The 13,118-nt window shown below is 35.6% G+C and overlaps 1 protein-coding gene across 1 annotated transcript in view; it reads left to right on the top strand.

Annotated features, from left to right (window-relative positions):
* The window catches only part of Asah2 (N-acylsphingosine amidohydrolase 2), a 57,334-nt gene extending 46,833 nt beyond the window's left edge, over positions 1–10,501 (top strand). Inside the window, exons 17-20 of the mRNA XM_076834988.1 lie at positions 1,714–1,860; positions 4,737–4,796; positions 7,733–7,821; positions 10,312–10,501. Coding sequence (XP_076691103.1) covers positions 1,714–1,860; positions 4,737–4,796; positions 7,733–7,821; positions 10,312–10,501 — 486 coding nt within the window. The remainder of the gene's footprint in view (positions 1–1,713; positions 1,861–4,736; positions 4,797–7,732; positions 7,822–10,311) is intronic.
* The last annotated feature ends 2,617 nt before the right edge of the window (positions 10,502–13,118 follow it).

Raw genomic sequence — 13,118 nt, 5'->3', positions numbered from 1 at the left:
AAAAATATAATATAGGTAATTATCGTGAGTGGATGCTTAGATTTTATGAAACACAGTATCACCTTGGGATGCACACTACCTTGGAAGTCCATCTACCTGAAATACATACAACTGAGCAAGTTTACTTAAAGAAACTTTGATTGTGGAAATCGTTCTTTTGGGATACAGTTAATTGTGAAGCTGCACCTGTGGTACCAGATTAGTCAACAAGCAGGGTAAAGATTTTAAATGATCAATAGACCCTCATATAATAACATACAAGCCTCTATAAAAGCTGTGAAATGATTGTGGTGAAGCACAGACAATAAAGCCTTTTGAAAGAAAGAGCTTGGATATATGATATAGGAATAGATAACATTGCTGTCCTGTAGGTGCAATTGGTCGAATATTGGCACTTTCATATGCCTCTGCCATTTGTTTCTCATTGTGTATAAAAATTTCTGCATGTTGTGTTTACTTTGCATGTCTTTAGTGGCGTACACCTGCAATCCCAGCAGCTTGGGAAGCTGAGACAGGAGGGTTGCAAGTTCAAAGCCAGCCTCAGCAATGGTGAGGCACTAAGCAACTCAGTGAGACTTTGTCTCTAAATAAAATGTAAATTAGGGCTGGGGATGTGGCTCAGTGGTTGAGTGCCCCTTGAGTTCAATCCCTGGTACCCCACTCCTAAAAAATTACTTGATTTTTATTTTATCATAGTTTCTCAGTTTAATTGTGTTACTTTTTTGATGTAAAATTATTTGTACTTTCACTTTTTATTATAAAAGCTAAAACTACATGTGGAATATTTAAATTATATAAAAATATAAACCTATAACCTATCCTTAGAAAGAACTATTGGGTAACTTTGGTTGTAGCCAGAGATTTCTAGTTCTTCTCACAGAAACAAATTCTTCAATTATGGAGATTATTTAGTGAAGAAAACTAGTTCAGTCTGTGAAGATTTGATCTCCTTTACAGTAGCACATTTAAGACTACCTATGTGATCTTGAAAAAAATGACTGTCTGCAAGTCTATTTTCTCACTTTCAAAATGAGAATGGTAATACATACCTGTCCCATATTGCTGTTGTAAAGATAAATACACATTGTGAAGGTTAAATAACATTAAATATATACCAAGAGCTATTAAGTTTGAGATTCACATTCAGAGGAAACTGTTAGAAATGGTAAATTTTGTGGAAAAGAGACTAAACCAGTGAGGATGTCAACTGATCTTAAATTTTTAAATTAAAATGTGTTTATTATTTTCTTTAATTGGTATAAACAAAAATTCAGAAGGAAAATTGGTACTGACTCTAGGAGAGTTTCAACACTTTTTGTAGATTCAGAGAACAATTCCAGTGCCATGTTATGAAGGCTTATCGTGTGTTAAGCTCTTGTCCTAAGGCCACACAATTTAAAAATGGCTGCCCCAGAATCTAAACTTGAGTATTGTGCTTACAAGCTTCCTCTCTGATCCCTGTACTACACTTCTCAGGGGAATAAAACAGAAACCTCTGACCAAAACTTTCTTCTAATGGCAAAATATAAACGATGGTCATCCAGGCTCACATTTTGTTAAAGGTCATTAGGGGTGTGTGTGTGTGTGTGTGTGTGTGTGTGCGCGCGCGCGCACGCACACTTCCTTTAATGAAAGCATTATTTCTGGAGATGGATGTTGAAAAGGATCTTTGATTCCACATTGTGTTCCTTAAGCAAATGCTCTCTGTTTCAGGATACAGTCGCCAACTTGAGCAGCGGTCCAGAGCCTCCATTTTTCAAACAACTGATTATCCCACTGATTCCTAACATTGAGGATAACCCGCCAATAGGCAGAAAATTTGGGGATGTCCTAGAGCCAGTGAAACCTAAATACAGAGTGGTAAGACTCAGAGAGATGTTTTAAAATATTTAAGAGACATGTTTTTGGAGGTGAAGGGAAGGATACGGTTTAATATTACCACCTGCTTCTAATCATACCACAGGGCAGCTTTACCAGTGATCATTTTGAGAGTTATTTTCTGTAGAGACTCTGTAATAATGTAAGTAAAGAGAATGGGAAATGTTTTTATTTTCTGGGGGTAATTATGTAAAATTAAATTTCTGTACTATAAAATATTATTTTTTTTCTTAAATGGATGGTGAAAGAACCATTCGCTGGTGCTGAGAGAATATGTCTTTTAAATCAAGCATATGGAAATGAAGCAGGATCTTTACCTGTGCGTTTTATGTTGAGTGTGTGCTCTACAGAGTCTTGCTAAATCATTTCCAATAGGTGGGTTTTCTTGTTTGTTTGTTTGTTTTTGGTATGGATTCCTTAGGAATTTCAACATATAGTATCATGTCAATTTTTTTTAAAAAATAGCTCTGTGTAGGTTTTCTGAATGTCTTCACTTTTTTGTTTGTTTGTTTGTTTTGTTTTGTTGTTGTTGAATGGTCTAAAACCTTCAAATCACAAGTTTGAGTAAAGTTGTGAGAATGAATATCCTTGCTTTGTTTCTGATCTTAGGTGAAAAATATTCAGTGTTTCCCTCATTTAATATGACACTTTCTTTAGGATTTTTGTAGATGACCTTATCAGGTTGAGATAGTTCTCTTTGATGCTTCACTTGTTCAAATTTTTACTTGTGGTGGGTTTTGGATTTTTGAAGATGCTACTGAGTGATCATGTTTTGTTTTGTTTTTGCTTTCTATTCTATTAAAATGGTATATTGCACTAACTGATTTTCAGATATTAAATACTCTTTCATCATGGCGTATTCATGCTTTTTCCTGTTACTGACACTAATTTGCTGATATTTTGCTAAGGAGTTTTATATCTTTGCCCATGAGGGATATTTGTAGTTTTCTTTTGTGCATTGTCTTTGTCTGCAGAGGTTGCAAAGAAAAAATTGGATAGCATATCCTCTTATATTTTCTGGAAAAGCATGCAGAAGATTATTTGTATCATTTCTTGTGTGAATATTTGATTATATTTATCTGCAAGAGTCTATGGAATTGGGCTTTTATTAATGGCAATAACTTTAATTACTTATTTAATTTCTTTACTTGTTATAAGCCTATTCAAATATTCTATTTTTTTTCCTTTGAGTCTATTATAGGTCTTCCCTAGAATTTCACTTTCTTTTTAGTAATCTTTATCTTTCTAGCAATTTCCATTTGTCTAGAAACTTTCCCACTTTGTTTATGTTGTTGGTACAATATAAAATTTGTTGTTCATAATATTCCCTTATAATCCTTTTAATTTCTCTAGGGTTGATAATGTTGCCTCCTATTTCTTCCTGATTTCAGTAATTTGTGTCTTCAAAGAACTAGATTTTAGTTGTATTGCTTTTATCTATGGTTTTACTTATTACTAAGCTTTTTAGGAAGGGCCAGAAAAACTTTTAGTCTAGGGCAAATCCATTCACCCCTACCCCTCACCCTATCCCACTGAGGTAAAACTCTTCTTAATTATAAAGTTTTCTAATCTGGTTGATGGAAACAGAACTTTTTACAACTCCATGTGAACCTGGGGATTCTTCCACCTATTTCTTCAGGTGAATCTTTTCTGGCTTCAGGTAGCTCCCTTGCATGCTTGTGCACTTAAACTATGCCTTTTGCAAATTTTGCGTTCTCACCCTTCTCTGCCCCATTAACTCTCCTTTCTATGGTACTCTAAGCTGTGAACTTATTCAGCCTTCCTGAATTCCCTCCTCCATACCTTCAACTTAGGTAGACTCCCTGGCTTGACTTGAATTTCTTTTTGTGTCAAGGCTTTTAAACTCTGAAGGCATTAACTTGGAGCAATTGTTTAAAGAATAATAATAATAAAGAAGAGACAAGGCACAGAGGCAGGGAAGTTGGCAGAGCGGTGTCCAAGCGGCCATGCTTATTTATACCAATAGGTTACATTAGGTCATTAGTACCATAACCACATTATTGTTTAGAGTATCAATAAGGTTGCTTATTGTGCACTTACATTTCACAGTTATAATATGAAATGTTAGGAGCTTTGTGCAGTTCTCAAGAAAGTCCATTGTGTGAAGTTACTGTCAGGCGGGCAGCTCTAGGAGTCCAGAGCTTGGTGAAACGCTGTATTTATCTAGCAAAAAAGTTCTTCTATTCCCAGGAGCTATGTGCCTGCAATCAAGGTTGAGGCTTGATGAGGCTCTAACACAGAAGCATCTCAGGGCATTGACATACCAGATAGACATTGCACATATATTAGCTATATTACTGGAATCTAAGAAAGATTGCAGGGCATTCTAAGGGTAAGAAACAGGGTGCTTGTTACCCTCTAGGAGTTTGCTCACCAGGGGAACGCTTTCCTATATATTTCCACAGTCAGAATCCCTATATAACTGTAGAGCTTATATTCCTTGTTTTCTACCACTCGGGGATTGTTGTTCAGTTTTTAAATTATTTCAGGTGGTAGAGTACTGCACACCCAGAGACTCCATCTTATAGAAATATAAGATAAGTCATCCATGGAGAGTTTTAATGCCTCTTATTTGATTCAGTCTATCTCCTGGGGGTGTGTGTGGGAGGGAGGCATGAGAAAATTTCATCTACAGTTGAATCTACCAGAAGAAAACTCATTGACCCCATGTTCATTGTTGCAAGAGTATTTCTTCTCCTTTTCTTAGAAGGTAATCATGTGATTAAATAGAAAAGAATCTATATAGGCATCCAGAACATATAGTAGATAACAACTTGAATATGAGTACAGCAAAAATTCTTTTATTAGAGCTCACTAAATGAAATTTTTATTTCTAGGGAGAAGTTGCTGAAGTTACATTTGTAGGTGCTAACCCAAAGAATTCAGCAGAAAACCGGGTAAGCATCAATTGTCTTTACAAATTTAAATTCTTCTAAAGGTTCACAACATAAAGAAAAAACGTGCAAGCTTGTTTTGCATCTTATTTTTTGAGGTGGGAAAATATGCAGTGGATAAAGTTAATGTGAAATGGAGTCTGGAAAAAAAGGACACAGGAGACATCTAACCTGGCTCTACTTAGGACACATATGGCACAGTTCATATAGGACTGTGTTGTCTTTTTAGATGATGTTTGAACATAATCTCATTTATGTACTCATATTTAGAACTCCAATAATTTGTCAAAATAATTAAAGGGCCAAGCAAGTGAACTGTGTCCTTAGTTCTGTCTCCCTCCTCTGTGGGCCTCTCCTTCTTCTCTAATATTGCTGCCCCTGGTCCCACCTCCTTTGCTGGGGGATGGTTATGGATCCCTGCGTGGATGCCTTGTGGGTGTGGGTTCTGACCCACGGGCTTTACTTTACTTTTTATTGACTATTCCCTACTCTTGACTGCTGGCACTAACAGGGTGCTTATTTATTAATATTGCAAAATGGCATTAGAAACACTTGTACAATGCAAAAATGAACACTGTAGAAGTATATAAAATAGAAAGTGAAAGTACCCTTCTTCTTACAAATCTTCTTTTCAGAGGAAGTGTACTATTAAGAGTTTATAACGTAGCATTTTAGACTTTCTTATAGGATATAGACTTTCATATAGGATCCATGGTATCTTCTACTCCATCTAAGGCCTTCCCAACTAACAGAAACAGTTAAGAGGCCCTAACGAGACAGAAAAAATTCTCTTTACAAGTTACTATGATCATGAAAATATCTTGTCATGACATATATGATAAATTATTCACATATGCAATGTATCTAGTAATAAAATGAAGTAATCTTACTCTTCTACGGCTTCCTTAGGATAGTCTTAATAACCACACAAGTAATAATGGGATACATTCTGGTTGCAAAAATTTAAACAGTGAATAAATCTGTAGAGGAAAACAAAACTGGAATATGAAAATGATTTCAAGGTTGTATATTTTACTGGGACTAAGAATGTATTTGCTTTATCCATGAGCCATTTGCCTAGGGTCCATGGTCACTTATAATCTAAAATACCTTTCTTCTAAATGAGCTTTCCTTTTAAAATACTGGTATAGCCATGATAACCATTGTGGCCCTATGACATTGTCAAATATGAGATTGGGGGAAATGTTCTGCTTGGATAGTCAATATGCACCTATTTGAAATAATTTCACTGGGAGATCAAGCTATACAAGGATATTAACATGCTTATAATATTATTTTCTGAAGATATTGGAACATTGTATCAGGCTTAGCTGTCATCCTATATCCTTAAGATAGAGAAGCACTGTCATCATTAATGCCATATAGAAGCAGGAGAACAAAATGCTTAAATGAGTAAAAACTATAATGAGAATAGAATTAGTTTCTATGAATGCTCAGGGACTTTGTGCAAAACAATTTCTAGTACCCTTTATTTTTAATAATCATTATATCATCATCATTACTATTTAATGCATGCTTATTAGTAGTAGCTACTAGCCTAAGTACTTTATATGCCTCATCATGTAAATCTCATTTAATCCTCATTACTGCCCAATACATTGTTTTACTGTCCTTAATCTATAGATGAGTAAACTGAACCCTAGAAAGAGTAACTAATTTTCAGTAACTAATTATGCATCTGAAATAGTTTATGATACCTATGTTTTGTCCCCAATGTTTGGTGGCTTCTACTAGTTTTCCAGTTGGTACTCTAGATGTAGTAATTAGGATCCATGGTATCTCCTTCTTCATCTAAGGCCTTCCCAACTAACAGAAAAAGTTAACAGGTCCTGGGCTAGGGTTGTGGCTCAGTAGTAGCGTGCTCGCCTAGCATGCATGAGGCACTGGGTTCAATTCTCAGAACCACAAAAATGTAAAGTAAAGATATTGTGTCTACCTAAAACTAACAAATAAACATTAAAAAAAAGAAACAGTTAACAGGTCCTAACTAGTCAGAAACAGTTCTCTTTACAAATTACTATGGTTATATTATAAACTTCTTTATTGAATGCAATCCATCAGTTGAATAATTAGAGAAGAATTTTAAATAATTACATGGCTCAGTGTAAGTAAGCGGTATATTCAATAAAGGGTTATTTGAGCTCTGGTAAATGACAGGTGTAAAGACCATGATGGATAAAGCTGAATTAAGCACAGTCCTATCTTTAAGGGTCATAGTCCAAAGGATTTTGAGGGAAATTGAAGATTTATGGTCTTTGCATTTAATAGCTTGTCATATTATTCAAATCTGTACTTTATTTGAAGCAGAATTCTTGGTCTGAAACAAATTGCTGTGTTACAATGATCTTCCAATAGGGAAATAAAATCTGCTTATGATATGGTTTATGGGAATCCATTATGACAAAATAGAGGGACTGCCTTTAGCACCACAGGACAAGGAAGGTTTAATATATTCTTTTCAGCGCTTTCACTCAGGGAGGTACTATAACTAATAATTCATTCACTTGGAGATGGAGAGATGAAGAAACTTTTCCATTTTCCCTCCTAAATCACTAGGCAACTAGAGAAAGCTTTAGAATATAGATCAAGAGACACGTCATGAGAAGCCTTGACTTAGGCCTTTTTTAAAGTCTCAAGTTTTATTTCCAGTTTCTTTTCAGCTCTAACCTCCAAAATTTGCTTTGAGCGCCATAATTACACTTCCTTCAAATTTCTAAAAATGTCATGGTTTTTAATAGACTGGATAAGTTGACATTATGAGGCTATGGCATAGGTTAAGTGGAACGCCTAAGAATTCAGATGAAATTCAAATACATTTTCATACAAGGTTGACATGTGGTCATCTAAAGGTCTTAGTACAGAAAGGATCCTTTTTGTGACTGTGCAGTGCCTGATGAGTTATGTTAATTGCATTTCAGACCCACCAGACCTTCCTCACTGTGGAGAAATATGAGAACACTACAGCAGCGTGGCAGATAATGTATAATGATGCCTCCTGGGAGACTCGGTGAGCATGACTAGGGAATATTTTGTCTTTGTATATTTGTAAAGCCTCGAAAGGAGTTGGTTAGTAATGCAGGAAAGGCAAATGAGAAGACTGACTCCATAATGTTATTTATGGTATCCAAGTCCCCAGGATTCTCTGGCTTTATTTAATTGATTTTTTAAACAAAACGGTGTGGTGTGTGCTTCTACAATGTTAAGTGCTAATGAGGTTATGGCTCCTGTCTTATAAAGACATCTTGGCAGTTTTTTTCTTTCCATGATTACAGGTATTACCCTTAAAAAATTGACTAACCTTCTTGCAGATTGGTTGAAAGGGATCTTGGTTGAGGGAGTGGAGATGTATCTACAGAGCTCAATGTTCCTATTGGGTAAAGAACAAGTCTATTTTCAACTTGTAATGCTTGTTTGTGTATGGTCAGTGATTCTTTATTTGAACTATTGAAACTTAAGAAGTTTACGTTTAATTCTTATAGATGCAAGAAAAGAGGTAGTAAGCTCATGGCATTCCTTCAGAGAAATACATACATTTCAGTGTCTTTTATTACCAGATTCTTGAGCTGAATAGATAATTTTAAGATTTTGACAATGTGTCTGAAATAAAAAAATATTTTTATTCTAAAGTCTATAACTATCACACCATAAAAACGTGGCATTTGGCAATTTGTGTCTGATTCAGATTGTTTTAAACCAAGTAATTCTTTGCATGCTGGTTTGGTTCACATGGTTAACTAAAAGTAAGAATTTATCATATTGTGGTATTTTTCATAACTATATATAATGTTTTAGTTAGCTTTGTGTGTCACCGTGACCAAAAGACCTGACAAGAACAACTTAGAGTTGGAAAAATTTATTTTGGCTGATAGTTTCAGATGTTTAGTTCATGGGTTGGCCAACTGCATAGCTTTGGGCCCGAGGTAAGGGAGAGCATCATGGAATAGGGGCTTGGAGGAAATCTGCTCAGAACATCCAGGAAACAGAGAGAAGAAGCAGAAAGAGTTCCATTTACCAGAGACAGAATATTAATTCAAAAGGCATATCCCCAGAGACATACTTCCTACCTGTTACAATTACCATCCAGTTAATCTACATCAGTAGATTAATCCACTGATTAGGTTACATTCCTCAAAATCTAATCATTCTACCTCTAAACTTTCTTGCATGGTCTCACAAATGAGCTTTTGAGGGACCCCTTGTATCTAAACCATGACATACAAATACAGGCATGGGTTTTCTTTGGTGTGTAGGACTCTAAAATACAGGCAGTTTTTAAACAGTACATATTTATTGTTAGAAAATGGTTATAGTGATAATAAGAAAGGATGATTTATTTTCAAAAGCTAAACTAGAATACCTGTCAGCACTGAGGATATGGTTAGACCTCTGCCTTGTTCATCAGGGTAGTTTGGTCAAATATTTATGGGGAGCACTGAGGCAGTCACTGAGACACACAGAACGTTGATCATACCCTCTGTGCCCAAGGTATTTACTTTCTGCATAGCTCAGGGATTGGCTAGTTATGCCATTGTGTTTCTTACAAAGGGTCTGGTCTCTGTGTGATCTGAGCCCATGTTTCTGTCATCTCACCACTCTTGCCCATTGCACTATTCCTGCTGACCTGTTTCTGTACCTTGGCCACTGCAAATTATTTTCTTCTTTGAGCATTTTGTATTCTCTGTATTCACTTTGATTTTCTTCCTCCAGGCATGTGTGGACTCAGTGTAAATGAGGACTCCTTAGAGAAGTGTCTTAGTCTTATTGTCTTTGTTGCACTTATTACTCTTGAAATTCTAAAATGTATGGGTTTATTACCTTTATTCCCATAGGCTCATGAAACTTTAAACGATCTTTAAACCATCTTTATCTTGCTCACCACTGTATCTTTAGCTTTTGTGTCACAAAATATACATTTTAAACAACTAAATTGATATGAAAAGAAGTATCCGAGTCTGATAAGGACAAAAGGGATGCTATAGAAATTTAAAACAGGGGACATCTTGTGTTCTGACTAACAGGGAAGGCTTCCTGGGGTGGACAGAGTTTAGGTAGTTAGAAGGATAGAAATAAAGATATTTCTACAAATAGCTGTTCTCTTCTAGAAAATAGGCATTTATGTCTATTCTGTTTAGTGTTATATCCTCAATGTCTAGAATAGAGTCTTGCTCAATGTAGGCACTGCTTGAATATTCATTGAATGAATAATCACAATTTTTTTTTTTTTGGTACTGGGGACTTAACTCAGGGGTGCTTTACCACTGAGCTACTGCATTCCCAGCACTTTTTCTAATCATACATTTTAAAATTAATTAATTTATTTAATTAGGTATATATGACAGCAGAATGCGTTTTTATTCATTGTACACAATTGCAGCACAACTTTTCATTTCTCTGGTTGTACACAATGTAGTGTTGTACCATGTGTGCAGTCATACGTGTCTAATCACACATTTTTAAGAGTAAAATGGTGTTTTGCTTATTTGTTTTCTACCAACAGGTTTTATTGGCACAAGGGATTTCTGGGTCGGAGCAATGCAACCATAGAATGGCATATTCCAGACACAGTCCAGCCAGGAATTTACAGAATAAGATATTTTGGACATAATCGCAAGACGGAGATCCTGAAGCCCGCGGTCATACTTCCATTTGAAGGCATTTCCTCCATTTTTGAAGTTGTAACTACTTAGTGAGAAGCTGGTATTTATTTTAAAGACCAGCTTTACTCTGTATGTACTGACTGCACATGAGTGTGAACTACCACTTGGACTTCTATGATCGCCCCTGTTTGGGGACAGATAGTTTACTGCTAATGGGACAGAGGCGTGTGTGTGTGTGTGTGTGTGTGTGTGTGTGTGTGTGTGTGAGAGAGAGAGAGAGAGAGAGAGAGAGAGAGAGAGAGAGGGAGGGAGAGGGAGAGAGGAGAGAGAGGGAGGGAAAGAGAGGTGTGTCTCATTCATCTTACTACAGCGGCCAAGCACCTAGCAGTTCACAACCTAAAGCATGATTTCCCTGAAGGCTTTGCGATTGTTTAAGGGACAGTTCCCTTCGATACAAAGCCTCTGAAATGTTAGTGAGAGTTTTTAAAGATGTGTGAACAATATCTAGCCTATTTGTTTATAGAATTATTGACTGTCAACACTGGAAGTCTCTGCAAAAATCCTCTAGATTAAGCCTTCCTTTTATGGATGGAAAAAAATGAGATTTTTTTTTTCGATTTAAGATTAGAATAAGGTTATAAGACCTTTCCTCCAATTGCATTTAAAAATATTATGTAACCTTACATAAATGTATGAGCTCGATTAGAGAAACAGAAAATTAGCATGCCAGTTTTTATACCCAATTAAGCATAGTCCATCAAAGCAGCCACTCTGGAGTTGGTATGCCTAGTTCAGAGCCGTTGAGGATGCTCAAGTCATTTCTGAATTTCCTTCAGAACCCAACTGTGAGAAAGTCAGACTTGCCATATTTTGACCATGCCTTTTATTGCCTTAAGTGTCCTTATCCTGCTGAATTGTGTCTCTTATTCCCAAAACTTAATCTAAATGATTTTTGACTCTTTTCCAATCAAATTCACCCCAAACCACAAAGCTTTGCCATTAGGATAGAGTTTTCAATGGGAGTTTTACTGGCTGGAAGGCAGTCCTCAAAGGTAGGTTCTAAAGTCCCTTGTCAATTCTTTTATCAGTTGCTCACTTGTTCATTCACATACTCACTTATGGACCTGTTCAGGTGTAGAATATTTACTATTTACATGTCCAGCATTGTCCTAGTATTTGGACCTTGACAATTAGTGAGATCATATTTGAGACAAAATATGTGTTAAAAGATAACTATTTTGAGGGAGAAAATTTTGAATTTGATATATAAGTTCTGGAGAGACATTTAAAAATCAGAAGTCATAAAATTGTGTTGTGTGACTTCTGTGTTAGACATTCTAATTGGGGAGAATAGAGGCTGCAGACAATTTTGTAAATAACATTTTTAAAGTTATTTGGGGGGCATTGTGAAATACCCAGCCAGATGTTCCAAAGAATGAAAAATGATAGTCTAACATCAATTGCCTGAAAGTACTAATTGCATTTAAAATTATCTAAGTTATCTAGGAGCTCCCAGACTGCAAAGTAAATTTCCAAACTCCAAGTCACAGATTTTTGTATGTGTGAAAAAGCTTTAACACTTAGGACAAAATCAACTTTTATTTCAAAAACAAACTTTAAGATTTAATAATAATAATAATAATATTAATAATGGTAATACTAACATTCATTTATACATAGCTGAGCAACTCAAACATGATACATTGAATTAGAATGAACCTGGAACACTTTTTGATGAATCAGTACTCCAAAGGGTTTTCTATGAAAGTCCATGGCTAAAGAATTAGCTAATGAGAATTTCCAAGGCTTGTTGTCATTTTTCTTAATGGCAACACCATATTTAGCATAAAAGTTTAGGAGCCAAAAGAACAGGTGATTCTGAAAGTAGTCAACCCCAACCAAAATAATAATTACACTAGAACTTATGGGTTTTTAAAGTATTTCTCATTACTCAGAAGAATTTATCAATTATTTTCCAACATCTCCATTCCTCCTATTGAATATGTTCTCAAAAAGTTTGATTCCTTCTTGTTCATGGGCAACTGTATATGGTGGTATTTTTATCACCTGTGATCCTTCTGTACCCCTCTATTGACCAGTGCTCTTGTTCCCAGATATACAGATACTTATTACCTCACAAGCTATCACTCCTTCCATCCCATGTAGTTGTATTTTTTGTGGTGCGTAAAAGTAAAACCAAATCCCTGCATTATAGGTACACCTGAGCATGAACCATAATAATTCACCTGAGCATGAAAGAATCCCACTAAGTATCTAATCTGATCTAGTAATCTAAAAGCAGACTCAGACTGCGTCTGTGACTGCTGTTGGGAATGGTCATTGGAGCATAACCAAGTGAAGGAAACTCCTAAAAATGGCAGGCAGTGTGGAAAATGGTGGGTTGGGTTGGTGGAAGAACTGTTTTGGAGAAGATTTTGTTTCTCATGTCAAAATGTCTGTGTTTTCTTAGTTGTACTCTGCCTATTCTGATTTAAATGATACTGTGACTTCTGCAGAAAGCAATGAATGATTCTTCTTCCAGGTCTGTATTTTTTCGATGAGTATTCTGTAAAATTGTCAATATTCAATAGAATATTTAATAATAAATTAAGAATTACACTTGGTTAAGTATCTTCTAATGAAAAGTAATGTAGACAAATTAACACTTGTTTTTTTTTTAAAGAGAGATATGAAGGTAGTAGATTAC

Source organism: Callospermophilus lateralis, chromosome 15 (assembly GCF_048772815.1).
Source record: "Callospermophilus lateralis isolate mCalLat2 chromosome 15, mCalLat2.hap1, whole genome shotgun sequence".
Lineage (NCBI taxonomy): Eukaryota > Metazoa > Chordata > Mammalia > Rodentia > Sciuridae > Callospermophilus > Callospermophilus lateralis.
Note: the sequence above shows the minus strand (reverse complement) of the source record. Positions and strands in the feature narration are given on the sequence as shown.